Genomic DNA, 21591 nt, shown 5'->3' on the forward strand with positions numbered 1-21591 from the left:
TTTCTCCACGGTGTTTGCATAATATCGTTTATAATTCAGGTTGCGCTGAATTCCACTTTATTCCGCCTGGTGGCCCGTATACGTGCAGGTCGCTCGTTTGCTCGCTCTCTTCGCTTTTCGACCCTCGGCTACCCTTCTATCAATGAGCCCACTATCTTACTCCTTCCTTCTCTTTCCATAGTAGAGACCATAACCTATGTACCAAACCGTCCACCTGGTAGCCCCTTCCTCTCACCAATACTGCTTCCGGCAAAAAGTATTCGATCGAGGACAATAATATGAAATTAAGTTTTCTCGGATGCAAAATGGTATTATATAAGAAAAACAATTGAATCCTTTCTAAGAATATCGTTTTCATTTTTTAGGGGGGGTTACTGGTAATTAACGCTAATCAATGCGGGATATTAGCCGCGACGAAAGGTAAATTTCAACGATGAGTGGAAAGAATTGAGATAAATAATGGATTCGGTTGTTCAAGTTAATCGTGGGTCATGGATGCCACGAAACGGACGCGGTTGCGAGCAAGAATGCGTCGCCACCAATTTAGAATGGGACATAGCGATTACGCACATTTCCCAAGAGAGCGAAGCTTCAAACCGGAGTTAACAGAACCCGGTTGCCTCCCCTATCCCTTCGTTTCCTCTTCTATTCGGCCCCTTTATCCCTTTGCATCGCAATCGAAAAGCAACAACTACTACCATAATCGTCGTTTGCATAGCTATTAGTATCATTGCCGTCGTTGTTGGCAATAACAGCGACGATTAGCCGGATATAGTACCGATTGGATCCTCCAATCTCCATCTGTTATATCAGCTTTTCCATTCTCTTCTATTTACTTTTAGAAAAGTATAATTAGACAATTATTCCAGTTTATGAACTTGACATCTTTTTATTGGGGATACATTTATAAAATCTTTATTTATTGATCTAAAATATACTTCTAGAATTTGTGTTTCGGTAACGAATTCGTTTATTAATGAAAATTGTCACGCTAGACGGTAGGGGGGGAACAATGTCGATGCGATGATCGGAGTTTTCAATCGGCAAAATCGAAATTTACTGCGGTGGAAAGGAAAGGAAATAGCCCTTCGGGCTTGCAACGTATAATCGGGAGTAGAAATGTACACATTGAAGAGGTCGGTATCGTTCCCCGGATCCCGGGGAGACGAAAGAACGCCCGCGGTTTAATGCTCCGAGCTCGGTCGAGACAAGCTGAGCAAACACTTTTCGCGATATTACCAGGATCCGTACGGGCTCTCTGCGGTTTCGTTCCCTCTCTCTTTCTCTCTCTCTTGTAATGAAATAAATACTCACCTGTTCAGAAATTCACTTATTCTTTCTTTGCGTTTCATCGACCCATACGGTGCTATCTACCCTTCTTCCTCTAATTTAAATCGGTTACCGAGTAATATCGGCAAATTCATCAAACTTACCGCCGCTAAGATTCTGATGAAATTCATGAAACCATTTGGTCCCGTTAGACTATGATTACATTATAATAAAAAATGTAATTTAATGATCGATATCGAGTGTGAATTGATAACGATTTTTCATTTGGTTCGTCAATACCGAGTCATTCGAAAAGATAGAAATTCACGTGAAACAAGATTGATCGTTGATCGAATGATTGACAAAAACTACCGATTGAAAGTGGGTATGGAACGGATCACCCTTTTCAAAGCTAATCTGTCGCCCAATAGGCTCAGTGTAAACGTGTCTGTCTTTTGAACGTGGTTGAAGTGGCGTCGCTAATGATGTTGCATAAATAAATGGACAGGGTACGTTATCCGTGTCTGTAATCGTAGTAGCCATAGCAAATGGGTAGGAAAATTAAATGCTGGTGGAAACGGTGCTCGTTACACGGTTACGGTTAGAGTTGAACGCGTCGACGACGGTCTGGGGTATAACAGGGGGATGGGTTAACATTTTGACGGTACCAGGAGGGGATGGGGGTTGAGGGAGGTGAAGGGGTGGATGGCTCATCGTCGGGCCGAAAGGCCGCGCGCGCGCTCTTCGTGCGAGCTAATTAGCGTCTTGATTTACTTAATCCCAATTAATGCCTTTACCTGCAACAACCCTCGCGTTCCTGTGTGCATTAGACGGTAGGAGGCCCGGTTGAATTTCGACGCGAGCCATGACTGCGTTTTCGTTCTGCAAATAATGGATTATCCACGTATGGGTACACATCGCGTGAGCTTTAATATATACCTTTGTGCATGATCTACTTGCTGCACGCCTGTAAGTGTACAGGCTGCCCTGGGAGTTTCAATTGTGAATAGGGTCGAATGTGTTTGAAAAAAAGAGAGTAAGAATAAAAGAATGTTTTCCATGTGGAGAACTTTTTACAGTAATTATCTATTGCGTATAAGAAGCAAAATCGATCGATCAATTCGCAAAATATAATGCAATGAATATTGTACTATAAAAGTAATTGTTTCAAGCATTCTTTGAAATGATTGATTGCAAAGATAAATTTTCCCCCCTCGTCCCGTGACAATGAGTAGTCATTTGATCGTTGATACCATTACATCTCCCTCGAACCTCCCTCCTTTTCGATTAACAGACATTGTTTACACGGCTAGATCACCGTTCAGACCCGGTTCAATCCGTATTCCAGTGCACCATTACAACCATCCTCTATTTGCTCCACCCCATACCCATTTGTCGTCCTGATAAGGGTGGAATCAGTTTGCTGATAGAATAAAATAAAAAAGTCTATCGGGAAATAATAAATTTTTCTAATAATTGAGTCTGATTAATTTCAGTCTTCTACTTATACTCAAAATTAAAATTTGTAGAAAGAAAAGTGATAAAAATTTCTCGTCGAATACCAAAATTGAACTTTTTCTATCATTATTCTTTGTACGTTTGTACATTATTAAAATTTGCTACACTGAACACGCGTAATCAAATACGATAATCAAATTATTTTAAGCTTCGTGTTTACAGACAAATTTGTTCCGGATGTAGCTTCCAATTCGAAGATTTTATTCGCTTAACGAATAAAATAATTCATTGACTTTTATTGTTCGACTACAATCCAGTTGATTATACCATATTCCATGTTCATTGGCTAACATTTAGCTAATGAAAAACGAAGTTAAATGGAAATAAAAAGAAAATTAAACTCAATCCCCCCAGGGTATCGTTTGCATCGATGAAAATATACGTTTAATAAAATAATAGACATATCAGGAAGGTTTAACAAAATATCTAATGTATATAACGTATGATTTTTTTATAAACTTCTGTGTCTGACCTTTTAAAAAAACAAAGGTGGAAGTTTAATTACAATTAAAATAATTATGCGAAAGTGAAAAAAATGGCAAAGAAGAAAATTGTAGATAAAATTGTGAATAGAACACGATCAATCTACCGGTTTGTTCACGGGTTCCTTGTCTCTGCATGAATCGAAGCTGAAGCACGAATAAAAAAAAAAAAGAAGAAAAAAAACGCATATTTACATTTAATCATTTTTGTCGGACCGACCGTTCTGTAATCTCATAAATAAGTAAATAGAAAAACGCTTCGTCTCGATGCTTCGAGCGAAACGCTGGCGCAAAAGGGAGGAGAGAACCCCCTTTCGGTTATTCGTTTTAATTTTCGTATCTTGTTCGCGAGATGAATCTGCTCGTCGAACACACCGTTTAAAAAGTACACAATTCAAATGTTTCTGGTGATAACACATCCTGACAATGAATTTTAATCCTTTAGACACGAAAAGTCACTATAAGAACCATCAGGTGTAAATTTTTATAGGAAATGTTTGCAGGAAAATTGCCAAAGAGAAAAAGGAACCAGCATAACAGTCTAGGGATCCCTAGGCAGTACAGGTAGAAGACAATTTTTGTAAGTTTAATGTTTTTTTGAAAATAAAATATGAAATGATTTACATTTAAGAGGGAATCATTCATTTTATATTGTTCTACCGTTAATGGTTGCTATTTTAAATTGGATATTTATTTAAGCTGCGTTAATCGAATTTTCTTCCTGCCCTTAATTCCCTGCTCATAACAAATGATCAGGCTTTCTTTGTGTTTACGTATACACACATGGATGGTCGAAATCAAAGAGAATATTTAATTAACACGGGGACTCGGCACGTATAGGGTGTTGAAAAAGTAATGGTCATTAATTGCGATATGAAATTTGTTATATGATATATTATCGTCGTGGTAATTAAAATTATCTTAAGCCATCGAATTAATGATTAATTAAATAATTGATCGATCACACAGCAAGCATCTTCCACCAATGAAAATACAGATAAGAATTTTGAATGAAAACCATTCGACCGTATAAAGAGAAACGAGGAATTATACGCGTGGGAGGAGGTGAAGCCAGTTAAACGAGGTGAAGAGAAAGAGGGAAAGGTGTACAAGACGAGTTCTCTCGCGATACCCTTTGTGAAATATTCAAGGTGTACTCCTTGTCGTTGGCCCGTTTCGAGTTAGCTTAATTAGCACGTGGGTAATGCTTCCCTTACCCTTTCCTTTTTCTCTTCTCTTTTGGTGTGTCGTTTGAACCAGCTTCCGTGACATCCTTCCGATCGTAGCCTTTATTATGCAGCCTTGAATGTTTAGTGAACAGAAAGAAAAAAAATAGTTTCGTTTATTAGAAATATACAGTATATATTTTTTAATATCCTGTGTAGAGAGATTACACTTGGGAGAGGAGCACCGATTGAAGCAATTAATTTAGATAAAATCGTTCGATAATAAAAATGAATCACAATCGCGTTAATTAAAAAGTCGTACTTTTAACAAGTAATCCAAGCAATTATCCGATCAATTCTATCCAGGTTCCATAAAATTAGAGGATGCTGTGGAACGATTAAATTATGAGAAGCTATTCCTCCACCACCAAGGGAATAACTGCCAATCAGTGTCGCGAATATATTCCTCTCGCATGGCGTTTGTACGATTGTTCGGTAGACAATTCTTCCTCTCGTTCCCGCGATAGCCCATCACCCTTCTTGTTATAACGCGACCAATATAACATCAGCAGTCCTGCGTCAACAGTAATTTTCTCCACGTTTCGAAAGGTACGAGCACAGCGTGTGACAGGTCTCCGGAGATTGCTACACGATTGTTGCACGTTTGTCCAACTTCAATATGGGAATGTGTGAAACAATTGTTAAATCTCTAACCATCATCCTAAAGCCACATATTACTATCTTCTTCTGTTCACATACATACGACGCTTTCCATGATTTTATTTATTTTATATAATTAAATAATTGACTGGTTTTTGAATGGTTGGGTTACTTAGCAAATCAGCTCACGACTCGTGATAATGGTCAGGAGAATAAAGTTAAATTTTTCACCCGGAACACCGTTGCGGTAAAACCAGCAAAGCGAGATCCAACCGTGTCTCCTCTTACCTCTACGCCAATGTTTGCGACTGCGGGCGAGAGAACTTTTTCATTGGCTACCCTTAATTAGTTAACCAGCAAAGTCTCGGTAATTATTCGGTTTCTCGCTCAGTTTCCTCTGCCTCCTTCTCTTCGTTTCACCACCATTTCAGTTCTATCTTTTCTCTCTCTCTCTCTCTCCCTTGACTCTCCCCATACAAACGAATGGCGCTCGTGTTTTCACTCGAGTTCCTTCGCCGACAACCTGCCACGATTATTCTTCCGTGTTTGCTCGAGTTTATAACGAAGGAAATGGTGAAATTCTCGTGTCATCGAGGATCACTTTTGTTTAATTCATTCATAAAAATCTGGAGACATGTCGGCTATGATTGGCTATGATTCCTGTAAACAAAATTAATTTGTATTGTTACAGAAAGCGGTAGGCAGATCGGTCCTCATGCTTGCGCAGTTTGCCAGAACATCGTCGAGGGAAACACGCAGAGTAGAGCGTTGCCACCGAGGCAAGCGTCTCAGTACGGCTTGCGAGAGGATCAAGTGGCACCTGGTGCACGAGTCTGCAATACCTGTAGGTGCAAAGCTGTGAGAGGACGATACACAGCGTGTCCGCTGCTAGGATGTCCAAATTTGAATAACACCAGCTCGAAAACAAAGGTGAAGAGGTTGCGAGCACTGCCCGCGAAATGGTTTGATTTACCAGCTGAAGTTCGCGATCCTATTATACAGGAATTTCGTAAGTTCACGTATAATCATAGGGTTCACCAGCGTGATCCCGGTAATAGAAGAATATTATTTCTGACTAATTCTTGCAGAGATTCCAAACAACGCGACAAAATGTTGTTCAGCCTGCTTCAATCGAATATCCCGGCGATTGGCACCTCACCTAACCGGAGGTACCGAAGTGCCCGAAGATACGGCCGATTCTTTGGCTCGACAATGGACGGACGAGGAGTTGGAGCAACTGAGAAGAGCTCTTCGAGAACACGGTACCAATTGGGTGAAGGTGGCCGATCAAATACCTGGGAAGACGAATCACCAGTGTAAAAACTACTACTTCGCTTATCGGAAGAAGCTAAGCTTGGATCAGGTGGTTGCAGAATATTATCAATCTTTAGGCGAGGAGAGAAGACCTTGTTTAACGGATGAAGAAGAAAGTGGCAGCAGTACGAGTAGCTGTGACGAGCTGGCGGTATGTTTTTGATGATCTTCGAACGATTAACTAATTGTTTAATCTTTCAGTATAAATGGATATTGTGGTGGACATCGATGAATTGATAAGCTAGATAATTGATCATCATACACAATTGATGTGGTTTCTGAGAGTTAATATTAATTAGTTGATAATAATTGTATCTTAAGTAATGTGTATGTTTTTTTTTATCTATAGGTTCATGACTCAAGCGACACAGCCAGTGCAGGTAGTCCAGCTAACAATATGACAAGTGGTACACCAGGGACACCAGGTGCTTCTGCATCCGCTAATTTACCTATGCCATTTTCACGATCAACAGATCAAAAGCTTGGCGATAAATTAGCGGATATCGCTGTAGTATCTTTAGTTCCACCGGTGAGCATAAGTTCATCACAACAGTCTTCCACCAGTGGAGGTAGCAACGCTGCTTCAGCTGGCACTAGAGAAGATTATGATAGTTCTGCCACGGTAAGACCAACTGTTTAGTCAATTTTCAATCGGATAAGATGTGTAAAATATGAATAGAACATGTATGAAACAGATGTTTTAATACGTTCTATGCCATTTCGTTAAAAAAATCTAACAATCAAATATGTAATTTTATGCACAACGTTGTGTAACATTGAACGTATTAAAAATGGATGTATTTATATTTTTTTAATTATTTTCTAGTTGGTAAATGCGAAAGAACTTTACATCTTGATAGGACCGTCTGATAGAGGTTCGCTGATTGTTTCAGGAGACGGCGGACGAAGGTCAGGGAAGTACCGATTTAGAGAATAGTAGCGTCGTCGTCACCCTGACAACTCCCAGCAACGGTACGCCATTGCAACAACACCAGCAGTCACATCAACAGGTTCCGCCACCTTCTCATTCGCCACCTTCAACAACGAGCAACTCTAATCCTTTAACCGTTAAAGATCTGATGCTTGGCGTGATTGAAATGCAATTAAAACGCAATCCTAATAGTCCAGCTGGTACTGGCGGATCGTCGGTACCAGTGAACTCTGGAACACCAACGATATCTAGTATATTGAGGACAGATCATCGGAACGACATTACTTTTGTACGAGAATATAAACCGTCGTCCACTATGGCGAATACTAGTATGCCAAGGGACTCGAATTTGGCGACTTTGTCGGTGGTATCTGGTCCCCATCATGGTCATCGTTCTGCTCCTAGTCCTCAACAAATTGGTAAGTTTATAATCAATTATTTCTGATGATTTCAAGCAGAAGAAACGAGAATTGTACGAAAATTATTTCATTAGGTCAAATACAAGCAACAATTACTCCTTGTGTACCCGCTCCATCGAGCAGCCAATCTTCAACCTCGGATATTCTTCCGAAAGAGGGATTAGTTGTAATGCAAGTGCAACAAGCGCTTCGGGAGACCGAAGGAACGCTCGACTTGAGTATCAAAAAGCCACGACAACAAGAATACAATCATTCCTTACAGACGCTTCACAAGCCACCGACGGTTACTCTTTATCGGCCAGAACCTCCCCCTGGTGCTTACTACCATCCTCATTCTCATCCTGAACAAGGACGTGGCGCGAAGAGTCCTCAGGTTTACGCGTCTTCGCCACGACCTCAAGCGCCTCTAACGCCTAAGATGAATAAAGTTGCCGTACCTCCACCGCATCCTAAGTTGTCTCCGAAATTAGGTGCTATGGGAACGACGGGTCATAAGAGCGGCTCAATAACGCACGGTACACCTGTTTCTAGTGCGCGTTACGAGGGTCTTCTCAGACAGATGACACCTCCAGGAAATCCTGGCAGTGTCGCTGGCACCCCGAGCGTAACGAGCGGTCCTAGTGCTGTGAACGCTCCCAGCAGTCAAGGACCTAAGGAGACGGGATCCATTACTCAAGGTACCCCGGTACATCCTTTCGCGGTGGACAAACGTGCGCCGATGTACGATTATCACAGAACTATCAGACCTTCGCCTGTGACGACGGGTAACATTCCTGGACAAGGACAAAGTCAGGCAGGAACAGCGGCAGTGGTAGTGACGCATAGCAACCAGTATAATTCTTATTCGGGCCGACCACCGCCTAGTTACACGATGGAACAGCAGCTGTCTTCGAGACAGATTATCATAAACGATTATATAACCAGTCAACAAATGCATGCGCGTAGTAGAAGTGGCGTTACATCTGAAAGTAGCAGTAAGAACGAGGTGCCGTCGACGTTGTATTACACGAACACTCCACCGCCCCAAACGCATACCCAACCCCGGCAAGGGGTGATACAGAGGCATAATCCACAGAAACAGATACATTATCCACCTCCGCCACCGGGACTGGAAGCATTTTCCAGTTTAGTGGACGTCGCTGTGCAACAACCGAGTCTTCCAGTTCCCCATCCGCACAGTCATCCTGCCTCTGGAAGCAGTAGTCACGAAGGCCTTGGTAAGACAATGGCGGACAGACTGTTGGCCGATCGTTACGGAGACAAGCATCGTTTGGCCATACATCAGGATCACAGAATGGCTGTGGCTCACCATCATCAGCGAGACAGAGAAAGAGAACGGGATCTGGTTCACTTGCGAGAAAAGGAAGAATATAGATTGCAACGTGAGAAAGAGATTCTGCAGCAAGATCATAGAATGGCCCAGCAAAGAGAAAAGGATAGCCAACATGCTGACCATCGTCTTACCGTCCATCAACAGAGAGAAAAAGAGATTCATCAGCAGATGGCAGTGGCTGCTGCTCAACGAGAAAAGGAACATCAGGAGCATCGTTTAGCTGTTCAGCAGCAAAGAGAAAGAGACCTGGCGCACTTGCAACAGCAACAGCAGCAACAACAACAGCAACACCTTCAACAGCACATTCAACAACAAAGAATGGAGGCTGAAAGAAGACACATGGTTCAATTGTACAGAGATCAACAGCAACTGGATAGGGATAGCAGGCTAATAAGTAGTGGATTCACTCAGTCGAGACTGCAACAGCCCCAACAATCGCAACAGCAGCAGCAACAACAACAACAGCAACAACAATCATCCTCCAGGCAAAGTCAGTCCTCCGGTCAACAGCAAAATGAATCTGCGTCTACTTTAACCGCTGCCAGCTTGATAGATGCTATTATAACGCATCAAATTAATCAGAGTGTCGAGAATACTGGTGGAAATTCTCAGCCACCACGACCTGGTGATCGTCTTTTCCAGGTATGTTCAAGTTCCTCAAGATACTTTTCTTATTCTGTTATTCATTCGTCGGACATTCATGTAAGTAGATGTGTTTTTACACGGTAGAAAACTTTTCAGGGATTTCACAGAGAAGCCTCGATAGAACCTAATGGAATGGCGCATAGTCCTGCCGGCGAAGGAAATGGAGGAAACAACGGGCCAGGGAGTGCGAGTGGTAATGGAAATGGAAACAAACCGATTACTCTTGGTGAACACGTTGATCATATTGTTTCAAAAGATTACGGTCCTCCACATTCCTCGTATAGATCATATAGTGGGTAAGTCATCAGTATAATGTTAACAGAAATTGTAACCATGTTCTTAGTTTGTGCGATATCGTTAAGGGGAATGATTAATGTAGAGTAAAACGTATAACTTTGTCATTATATTTATTTATTTATTTAGGTATCAAATCTCGGAAGATCAATGGAAGAGACGAAAAGCTAACGAAGCCGATTCCGTGAAAGCTGGAGACGAGCGTCAGATAATTCGCGTAACTCAACAACAATCGCAGCAACAGCAGCAGCAACAACAGCAACAACAGCAGCAGCAGCAACAACACCAACACCAACACCAACAGACAGCTTCGTCAGTAGGAAAGCAGCAGTTCCATTCGGTAGAACCCGTTTCGCCTCCGGAAGCGGGTACCAATCATTATACGCGTCGCATGTATGAAACAACCACTGCCACATCAACTTCCGGAACTCCTTCCAACAAGCCGCACCTTTCACCGCTGGATTACGTTAAGAATAAGATCGTCGAAGTGATGCGTACATCCGAGGACGATAAAGGTGGTAACGCAGGTGATAGAAACGGAGGGAACGTGACAAGTGGGGATAAAGACGAGAAAATTGGGGGAAACGTTGAGAGCCCTTCGAGTGGGGAAATGATGGTAGACGAGTCACCCAATCAAACTCCGCAACCACCCGCACCAGCACCCACCACCACCTTCTATCCGTTCAGTGCGTTAGGTGTGCATACTGGTCCACCACCGGCACCGCCTCCTCCAACATCGGGATCTACTTCTGTGACTAAATCCGAACAAATGCAGGCTGAACCGGCACCGTTGCTTTCCGCGCAGTACGAACCACTTTCCGACGAGGATTGATAGTCTAATAATTTAGCCACCTACAGATTATGCTGTGACAAGGTTCTTAGGCTATTTATGCAATTTCTTTATGCTCGACGAAAGTCTCATACAGACTAGGATTCTAACGATTGAACGTTTCATGATTACCAATATATTTTTCGGGCTCTTAGCTACTACGTTCTAACTGGTCGTCGAAATTCTCTTCAGTTGATCAAACGAAGGTATTCTCTGTTTTCTTTTAGTTTCATTCATCAGCTCATTCATTTTTTTTTTTCCATCGTATTCCGAAATCGAGATTCTAGTACGATGTTTTAAAATAGTTTATTATTTTATACGAATTTCGTCATTATATTTTTAGTCGATGATCATCTCCGTACTACGCGTAAAGTAGCCGTTTTTTAAAGATGCTAGTTCAGTACATGAAAACACACGTTAATTAACAATAGTGTAATTTTAATTAATATTTTTTTACGTATTACTTATTCCCGCGCTAAGATGTACTAAAGTTGTGTATAATTATCAGCTAGAATTAAATATATAAATATTTCTGTTTTCACCGCCATTATTACATTTTTTTTTGTTTTGTTTTTTTTTTTTCTCTTTTTAAGAAAACGCTTTTTAGATACTGTTTGTTTTCTAACTTATCGTCGGTAAAGGGACGGAGAACTTTATAATTTTAAAAACGACATCGAAACGATCTGTACAGGCTATAGTTGTAAAATGATAAAATCTTCTGTACGACGTTTGTACATTTGTCGTCGTGATATTTAATTCTTTTTAATGTATCCGAAACAAATTAGGAATCAACACAGTGAAACTTGTTGATACGAATTTAATTTTAATGTATTAAATACTCTAATCACGTTAACGGTCTTTCTTTCGGACGAATATCGTTTTTTCTGCGTTCTTTGGGTGTTACACTATGTCTGTGTACATACATCGTACGCAACTTCTTGATCAGATTTTCGGAGCAATGATCATCCGTTTTGGGCCGATCGCGGTTCAAATCACATTATTTATAGATCGACCCGTGGAACGTCCAGGCTAGCCCAAGTTCACAATGGAGACGCTTCTTTTTGTACATAATGAATGATATATAATCGTTAAACGATGATACAACGCTAAAGCATACGTGTTTTTATTTGGAATGAGTCTGTGATGATGTGTCTGGAATTTAAATAGCTTCAACTGTTATATACCAGTGCGAAAAAAAAAAAGATTAAAAATGTTAGGGGAATTCGAAGAAGAGTTTACGTCGAATGTGTGTAAGACATAATATAGAAACGCATTCTCGCACATTGCATTATTGTCTTACGTAAGAATCACTTTAAATGTTCTCTCCTTTGGTGAAGTGGGTTTTAAAACAAAAAAAAGTGTAATTTCTAAGTGTTGTACATAGTACACAATATTAATTTTTAAGTTGAACAAGTAGGTATATGATCCGCTAGTTTAATCGTATGCTAATTGTAAGAGTTTAGATTTTAGTGTAAGTAAACGTAGCTAGCATTTAGGGATTTAGACGCCATGAACTGACTAGGGAAGTCATTCCCAACCTACGTTCTCTTATTAATAAAATGAATATATGCAGGCGATTCAAAAGAAAATTTAATCGATGGAATATCATCCGTCAAGCGAATGGATGTGAATTTATTTGATTTTCATTGGAATTTCAAGAAAACTCCGAATGTACGCTCTGACTATCAACAAAAATACATTACGCAGTTAAACATTTAAACGCATCAAGCATTGGTAAACATATATTCTGTACACCTAAAGAATTTTTATATAGCCTAATTTTTAACCGTGCCCCTTTATTTAGTAATATGACATTATTGCTACACCCTAAATTGCTCCTACCATATGTTATGAATTATATGTATACGTATACCGCAGTTCACCAGAGTCCATAACTGCGAAAACCAGTTTTCGTTCTTTCGTGCGCATCTTCGCCCTGATTGGCGATACTCCCAAACGAAGTGGAAAGCGATTGGCGGAGAGCTCGCTGCGTTCCCCCACCATTTTCCAACTTGCGCGTCGCAGTTATGGACTCTGGTAAACTGCGGTATACATAACATTTCATTGATATATTTCACATTCGGTCAGATAATGCGCGAGTGCCTCTACATATTTGCACGTACTGTTATTTGAATAAATACGTATCGTTCTGTTTTTATATGGTGGATCACGGTAACATCATCTTCGTTTCATTAATATAACATGTGTCATTTTCATTTGACGAGGGTTCATATTGAACGGAGTGTCCATTTCTGTACAAATTGCACGCACGTTAAATACGTGTTCGATAGAAAATATTCGAATCATAGTATCGGTAAAATAGAATTTGTTGCATATATACAATACGATTGTCTAGAGTATAATGTCGAAATACGTCTCGAAACTGATGTCATAGATCTTAACGAAGCCTCCTTAAAGGATAGCGAATCGATCGAAATAATGATGTGAAATTTGAAGACTCGTATATTGATTACCATGTTTCTTCTACCATTACACTTTTTATGGAGAGGTTGAGTTTTTCCTAATCGTTCGTACTCTTTAACGTGAAGGAAAAATACTCCATAATTTATAATAACAGACAATGGTATATCGGGACACTTCAGGATTGGCGAATTCGTTGTTCATTATTCGCCAAGTACATACCTTATCATTATTTCTTTACAATACAAAACGAACAATCATCAATTTCTCACATTAAACCTATTATTTGAAGTAATTATTGGATGCGTTCGAACAGTGTTATCCTTTCATAATATCAGATAAAGCCGCATATTCTCATAATCAGTATTATTTCAATAATCTAATTACCATGACGCCAGAAACAATTTGCAAACAAAATTTCAACGATCCGAGTTTTATGCGTAGACACTATACACAAGAATTTTCCATAAAGATAATATTTCAGACGAAGAAGAAAATCGGGATCCTGAAGAAATACCATGTTAAATGCTTCCAGAATTAAAGATGTGGAGGTGAATACGAAGACATTGAAAAAACTAAGGGTAGTAGTCGAGGACAATTTTCTAACCCGATCACCGTGATCTCTACGTTTCTCTGCTTTCTTCTTTGCTCTAAAACTCCACGATTGAACCCACGCGCGTTTATGTTTCTCCGTACTATTCTTCCCGGGCATAATTTCAAAAAAACGAGTCACTACATTTATCCATAATGTGTTTAAGAATCTTGAAGAGCTGCTTTGAATATATACAATATACAATCGTTTGTATAAATATTTTCAAGATTAATGTTTGCTCAGCTACTACCCACGCGTTTTAGAGAAACACAAGAGAAGATGGCGGTGATGCGTCAATGGCAACCCTCTTTTAAGATACTTGGTAGCCTCTTAAGAGGAAAAATACGAATATATCATTGATACGGACAGGCAAATCGCATCTCGGACTATTATTATATAAATTAGACGACGTAACGTAACCGTAAAACGCCGTGTATATGTACCTACTCGTTTGTAACCGGAAGGAAGGCCGATATCTATCGTTCGATCCCTCTTATGCAAGAAGTCTGTATATAGGTAAATGATAAAAACACGCCGAGGTACTCAGCTCCCTCCTAAAAACATTGTATCATAATAGATGATGATGATGATGATGATGCATATAATGCAGTTACGCTGTATGCGAGAAACTAAGGTGACAAAAAAAAAAACGAAACAGGATTTAAAAAAGGAAAAAAAAGAAAAGAATAAGTGAAATAATAATAATATTATTATTAATAATAATAATGAAAAAGGCTAAGAAGCGATATTACCTACGAGAAACCGCTATTAATGCGAATTAATTCAAATAAAATTAACTACAATTAATAGCGAGCGAGAGCATACCACGCCTACAGTAAACTACAGGTGTAGCATACACGATAATATTATTATCAAAACAGTTCAATGTAAATTGTTATTTTTGTTGAAATAAAAAATCACCTCCGTTATAATAACGAGCACGCTTCTGATTCTTGATTGTTTCTCTTATATTTCTTTGCCTGTTGAACAGCCGATACACAGAGCGTACATATTAATAATATATTCCAACACATTCAGTGCCGGATGAAGTTTCTAATTAAGAGGATCGTTCAGATCTGTAACTCGTGCCGCAAATATTCGATTGTAGTGAACAATTTTTTAAGTATTAAAATGACGTAATGTGCCTCTAATTAATTTCATGGGTCACCGGTGACTGGCACGGCACGGAACGTGTTAAATGATTTTTGGGGATAGAAATTAATCTGATTTATATAGAATTTAATGTTTTTCCTTTTTTCGTAACACTTGACTGAAGATAAACATACAATATAAATATAATGTACCTGTTGAAAATAATGGTATGTACTTGGTAAAATCTAATTAGGATCATTTTACCAGATGCCTGTTCTTAATATTGTATCCCTTTCGATCGAAGTTTCGTTTACATTCTTTTTAAATTCTTTTTTATACATATAAGATGAACGCGTACAAAATATACAAATAATGTGGATATTTCTGTCTATGCATCCAGTTAACAATTATTTCATAAGTCAAAACTATACGACATTGCTCGCAATTGTGTGAACGATAACGTATTTTTACTTGATAGAATTGATCATGTTATTTTTTAATTATAAATTTTGAACTAATGTCTATTAAATATATATTTAAAAGAACACGTAATGCAATATTGAATGTAATTTCTGTAAATATAAGAAAAAAATATATTCATTAAAAATCAGTTCAAAATTTATTCAAATGATTGTTTTCTCATATGTTTTTAAATCGATTCAAAGGTTTTGTTCTAATTTGACTTATTTTATTGGAAAATATTTTTTTATTCTTTTTAACAATACAAATTTCTGCTTACAACATTATCTATAAGTTATTCTAGTATTGTTTATTGTTCAGGATACAAATTTTGTAATACTAAATAGTACAAACGAATAAAAAATACATTTCGTAGTAAAAATAATATTCTTGATGTTATACAATGAATAAATTTGTCCAAATAATTACGAGCAATGCTATATATTCATAATTATCCATTTTGTATTTAATTGTAAGATGGAAACCTGTGGCGTGCACAGGTGACCACAGATACAAAAAGATTGAACATAGCTTTGGTCTTGAGGGGTCCTAGACACCCCACGTGAGATTAAACCTGTATGTAGGGAGCACAGTCATACTGACGATGAGGGTCGTATCTGTTTCACCGGTTCCATCAAAGACATAACTTTTATTCCCTTTAATCCTATTTTTGAGAAGGGGTTAAATTTCTGCCTTCTCAGTTGCAACATGCACGACTGTAAGTCTTGTAGAAACGTTTGCGTACCCATGTGAAGTCAGCTTCAATTTGCTTTAACAGAAAATTGCGCAGCTTTATATTGGTTTATGTTCATTGCTTCATGGTGCTTATAAGTGAATCAAGTACATACAGGTACAATTGTCAATTAAGTTTTATATTGTAAAAATGACAAAATTAAAATCGCATTAAGTATCGACAATTATAGATAAATAATTTTGCATTTTAACATTTACCACTCTTAATGTGTTTGGTGAAGTTGACAAAGATAAACATATTGTTATTTAACCTTTTACAGGTCTTTAGGTGATATATATCAATTGTATATGTGCTATAAATAAGTCTTTTTCTGAGATAAAATTTATCTAATGAGGTTTTTCGCAATTTTGTGGAACTAAACAATACCAAACAATGTTTCAATCAAACCAAGAGCCTGACATACCCGCGGCTCTAGGTTTACTTTCTCACCTGACCAACGATGAACTGAAAGAACTATTAAATAACGATGGAAAATTTGAAGACATCGTAAAAGATATAAAACAGGTAATTTTTCTTTACTCTTGTAATATTGTAATATACTTGTACAAAATTATATGCAATTAAAATGTTTATTTTCAAACCAGTTTAAGGACTTGGAAACAGAAAAGGAAATGTTAATGGCAAGTAACAGGTCATTGGCAGAATTCAATTTATCAAAACAACCAGAATTGCAAGATGGAAAACAAATACTAAGAGAACTTAGTGAAAAAGGGACAAATTTATGCACTAGTGTTAAGGATAAACTGGATGAAATAAGTATATCTAATTTTATCAGTTTTTTTTAAGCTTGATTGTACATTAAATTATATGTTGATGCAACTAATTAATGTTGTGTTTCCAGGGGAAAAATCTGGAGAGATGACAGTTAATACTGCATTAGATTTATTACAAACAGCAGCAACTGAAATTGAAGAAGAATCAGAGGTACATTACATCCAATATTTAGTAATTAAGAATGTTATATATAATAAATGGTAATAATAATTGCTCTGAATGTACAGACCATAGCAGAGAAGTTTTTGGCTGGTGATATGGAAGTAGATGAATTTTTAGAGCAGTTTTTGTCCAGACGAAAATTGATGCATCTACGAAAAGTAAAGGTAGATAAATTAAGAGAGTTAATAAGAAAATCGCATTCTGTCACTAGTGGTCCCGGTTACCCTATCGCTAGTAATTTTCCTGGTATAGCACCTTCAGTCCCTTATCCAACTGGACCTGTTTCAATGCCAATGCCTGTGCCATCTGGTTTACCACATTATAGACCATATTAAGTTATCTCCAAGAAAAAAAAAGAATTATAAATGAAGTTCCGTTTTAAATAATCTACTTTTACTGGCACATAAAGTATGTAATTATTTCAATATAGCGAAAATGCTATCAAGTTAACAGTAAACGTTATCAACAAATAAATGTGATTAAAACATTTACAAAATTTAATGACACAAGCTGTTTAATTAGTGTACAGAATTTTGTATTATAATAATTGTAACAATAAGTGACACGTGGAAATGCTTTCTAAAACAATTACAACACATGGACATAAACTATGTATAATTTTAATAAATATGTAAGTACATGTTCGTCTAAGGTGTACTAAAAAAATTGTAAGTTACACATACATTTTTTACTTAATATATTATTCACACCTTTTTTTTATTTAGTATTTCTATCTAGATTATTACTACTTACATAATATGTACAATTAGCATATGTACTGCTATTCGCATTTTATTTGATATCATTAAATGTTCCATTTAATTAGTAAGTTTTCATTATTTTTATATAATGTCTCAATTTAACACAAATTTAAAGTACTTTGGTTTTCAATCTTTCACATATTACTAATTAAGGAATTTACTAATTTACATAAGCACTAACTAATTGAAAATGAATTACTCTATATAAACTGAGTGTTTAATTGAAACTAAATATATTTCTTCTTTTATGTATGGTAATACTAATATTTTAATATATTTGTAATGTAACATTAAAAGGAACTGATAAAATACAGTCTGCAACAGTCTGTACAACTATTTTTAATTGCACTTCTATATTAACAACTTATATTCTTCAAAAAATTAATAATTTTACTAAGAATAAAAATCATAATTATTTCGTTTCTTTCTCTAGTGGTATATCATAATCTTCTTTCGGTTTAAAATAAATACTTAAACAAAATCCAATGAAAATTACCACCACCAGCAGGTGACTGCCCTCCTTTTGTCTGGGTTGTTCATGTTTAACTTTAGCAAAGTTCTCTTTAATCCATTTCTTCCGCATATCATTTTCAAATGTTTGCTGGTAATGTTGACGAGTCCATTCATCAAAATCATAAACCTTGAACTTCGGCGATGCGCTCTGTGCAACATTATTTGGTCTATAAACCGGTTTATAAACTACATTTACTTTTCCGTGTCTAACTGCGACAGTTCTATCATATTGTTTACGTGTCTGATAGTTACCAAGTACAGTATATGCATTCGAAATTTCTTGAAACATGTGTTTTGCGGATTCGCTTTTATTTTTATCAGGATGATATTTTAACGTTAATTTGTAATATGCTGATTTTATTTCGTTATGCGTAGCATTTGGACGTATCCCCAAAGTTTCATAATGCGTTTTACTCTTCGTGGATGAAGCTACACGCATATTAATTTGTACCATCAATTGCTTTAATAATTTCAATCTAATTCTTTTATGGATATACATTGTAATAGTTTTATATAAATTGTATTTAAACACACAATTTTTTATTCTTATTGATGGACATTCATTATACATACGTATTATGAGCAATTAACATTTTTTTTTTGACTTTTCGTATAATTTATCATACTTAATGAAAAGTATTTCATTCTTCCCGATACGTACAATTATATGCTTATCGCAATGGTATAACCTATGATAAAAAGATATAGTGATGTTTACATTAAAACGTAAATTGTCGTTGAAAATGTTAGTGAATATAATTAGTTAAATAATACATAACCATTATAATTTGTAATACGCAAACATATATTTATTCCAAATGTTTAATATTGATAATTGTGCAATATGAAGGTTATATAAATCATTTCATATTTATAAAATGATGTATGATACAGACATTTTAATAGTTTTTCTTTCGAATAGATATTAGTAGTCGTTTTCTAAAACTGCTACAGATTTGCAAAAAAATGTATGATATTTAAGATGTTTTAAATAATTTTTGACATACGTGTTCAGAAACGTGTAGAAAACTTTAAAACAGTAACTGGCAATTGTTAGATAAAAAGTTTAATTCAGATACGTAATGAAATTAAATGGGCAATTTCTGATACATAATTTAACAGAAATTGATATTTGTGTATTTAGCGGATAAAATCATTAACACACAAGTATTTCGAAAATATTGAAAGTCGTATACAGTCTAAATCTAACCTATCTAACTCAGGACCTTCAAACTCTATTCATTGTCAGCACTGACTATACACACCCAGAAAGACCAGTATGCCTTTGTGTCGAGGGGTCATGATTTACATGGCACATGTAGCGAATACAAGTTTGTCTTACAATTACTAGTGGAATGCCCCGTGCTAAGCGATACCAAATGAAACTTATAATTGAAATTTTCGTTGTAAACTATTTTACTCCTATTTTTGAGCCTCGCGTGGACCACCCTCCCAAGTCATTTATTATTTTATCTCTCTTCATGGGCCTCGGCTCAACCTTCCCAGTTGTTTATTATTTTTTCGTCTTTCAGAGCCTCACAAGGCCCAACCCTTTATCACTGCATCCCTTACATCCCAGCAACCCTTACGTCTCAGTATTCCTAACATCTCTACATCCCTTACATTTCTGCATTCGTTTCATCCCTACATTCCTTACATCTCTTCATCCCTTACATCTCTGCATCCCGTACATCTCTGCTTCCCTTCCATCCCTGCATTCCTCACATTTCTACATCCCTTACATCTCTGCATTCCTCACATTCCTGCTTTCTTTACATCCCTGATCCCTTACATGCCTGTATCCTTTACATCCTTGTATCACTTATATTCCTGTATTCCATACATCCCAGTACCTCCTTGAAATTGAGTTGAAATTTTTGCGGCTATAAGGCCCGCGATTTTATACAAACCTAGTTCCTTTTTTCGCCACCAGAGGGCGCTGGTTCGGCATCGAAATTTTAGTTCACATTTTTGGCGCCAGGGGGCCAGAAATCGAGCAAGGTTTGGTTCCCTTTTTCGCCACCAGAGGGCGCTGATTCAACATCGAAATTTTAGTTCACATTTTTGCCGCCAGAGGGCCAGAAATTGAGCAAGGTTTAGTTCCTTTTTTCGTCCCCAGAGGGCGCTGATTCGACGTCGAATCAGCGCCCTCTGGGGACGAAAAAAGGAACTAAACCATGCCAAAATTTTGGCCCTCTAGCGATAAAAATATGAACTAAATTTTCGACGTCGAATCAGCGCCCTCTGGTGGCGAAAGGGGGGACTAAATTTTGCAAAAATTTAAATTTAAAATTATTTTTCACAAGACTTTACTTACCTTTACTCGAAGCAGTCTTTATAATATATTTATTATAAGGGATGCAGAGATGAAAAGAATGTAGGATCATAGGAATGTAGGGATGAAAAGAATGTAGGGACGATAATAATGTAGGGATGAAAAGAATGCAGGGATGAAAGGAATATAGGGATGAAAAGAATGTAGGGATGAAAAGAGTGTAGGGATGAAAAGAATGTAGGGATGAAAAGAGTGTAGGGATGTTAATAATGTAGTGATTTAAGGGATAAAGAGATGTAAGGAATGTAGGGATGAAAGGAATATAGGGATGAAAAGAATGCAGGGATGTAAGGGATGCATAGATGTAACGGAACGAGGGATGTAAAGAAATTCCGTATGGGTCCGGGGCTGGGGCCCCGGTCTCCACTGCACGCGACCCGAGGAGTGTCGGCAGCGGGTGTGGTCCCCGCTGTCGATGGAGTTTGGCACATGGCGGAGCGTCAAAGGACAATCCCTACCGCTTTAGTGCAGGCCACCGTGGTGGTTTTAGTGGGTAAAAATCCCACACTACCTCCGGCCCCTCCCCAGGGGGGCTGAAGGTGTCTTTCTGAAGATTTCCACCACGTTAAAATAAAAAATAAAAAAAAGAGTATTTAAGGGTTCCAGGAATGTAAGGAATGCAGGGATGTAAGGGATACCGAGATGCGCTTGGCCTATAATGAGGGATAAAATTATATAAATAACTGGAAAAAGTAAAGTAAATGGGTTCCTCAGCTGAGACCCAGAAGAGGGATATAATCATAAATGTTATTCCCCTTCGATGAGCTTATTTAATAAGCAAAAACAAATAAATGAAATAAATTAAATAAACTCTGGAAAAAAATTATACTGGTTGTGCCCTCTTCATACGGACCTGATATTATCAAGG

The 21591-nt window shown here is 37.6% G+C and overlaps 2 protein-coding genes across 11 annotated transcripts in view; both read left to right on the plus strand.

The window, feature by feature from the left end:
- Positions 1-14528, plus strand: part of Smr (nuclear receptor corepressor smrter) — a 37446-nt gene extending 22918 nt beyond the window's left edge. For 9 of the 10 annotated variants that reach the window (XM_034339746.2, XM_076690569.1, XM_034339747.2 and 6 more), the window contains 7 exons: positions 5787-6104; positions 6184-6560; positions 6759-7031; positions 7303-7759; positions 7834-9734; positions 9834-10033; positions 10161-14528. In XM_034339746.2, coding sequence (XP_034195637.2) covers positions 5787-6104; positions 6184-6560; positions 6759-7031; positions 7303-7759; positions 7834-9734; positions 9834-10033; positions 10161-10863 — 4229 coding nt within the window. In that variant the 3' untranslated portion in view covers positions 10864-14528. The remainder of the gene's footprint in view (positions 1-5786; positions 6105-6183; positions 6561-6758; positions 7032-7302; positions 7760-7833; positions 9735-9833; positions 10034-10160) is intronic. The other variant, XM_076690571.1, reaches the window with a different exon arrangement.
- Positions 14529-16017: 1489 nt separating this feature from the next.
- Positions 16018-17936, plus strand: Vps37B (vacuolar protein sorting 37B). Its single transcript, XM_034339762.2, has 5 exons — positions 16018-16274; positions 16438-16682; positions 16763-16934; positions 17020-17102; positions 17180-17936. The coding sequence occupies exons 2-5, from the start codon at positions 16551-16553 to the stop codon at positions 17447-17449; spliced, it is 657 nt and encodes a 218-aa protein (XP_034195653.1). The 5' UTR covers positions 16018-16274; positions 16438-16550; the 3' UTR covers positions 17450-17936.
- Positions 17937-21591: the final 3655 nt, after the last annotated feature.

The sequence above is a fragment of the Osmia lignaria genome, chromosome 10, assembly GCF_051020975.1.
Source record: "Osmia lignaria lignaria isolate PbOS001 chromosome 10, iyOsmLign1, whole genome shotgun sequence".
NCBI classification, from domain to species: domain Eukaryota; kingdom Metazoa; phylum Arthropoda; class Insecta; order Hymenoptera; family Megachilidae; genus Osmia; species Osmia lignaria.

Excerpts from the sequence above, each read along its gene's own strand:
- Vps37B (XM_034339762.2), top strand. The coding sequence starts at position 16,551 with ATGTTTCAATCAAACCAAGAGCCTGACATACCCGCGGCTCTAGGTTTA. Across the intron at positions 16,683-16,762 it reads TCGTAAAAGATATAAAACAG|TTTAAGGACTTGGAAACAGA; the intron begins GTAATTTTTCTT and ends TTTTCAAACCAG. Across the intron at positions 17,103-17,179 it reads AAATTGAAGAAGAATCAGAG|ACCATAGCAGAGAAGTTTTT; the intron begins GTACATTACATC and ends CTGAATGTACAG.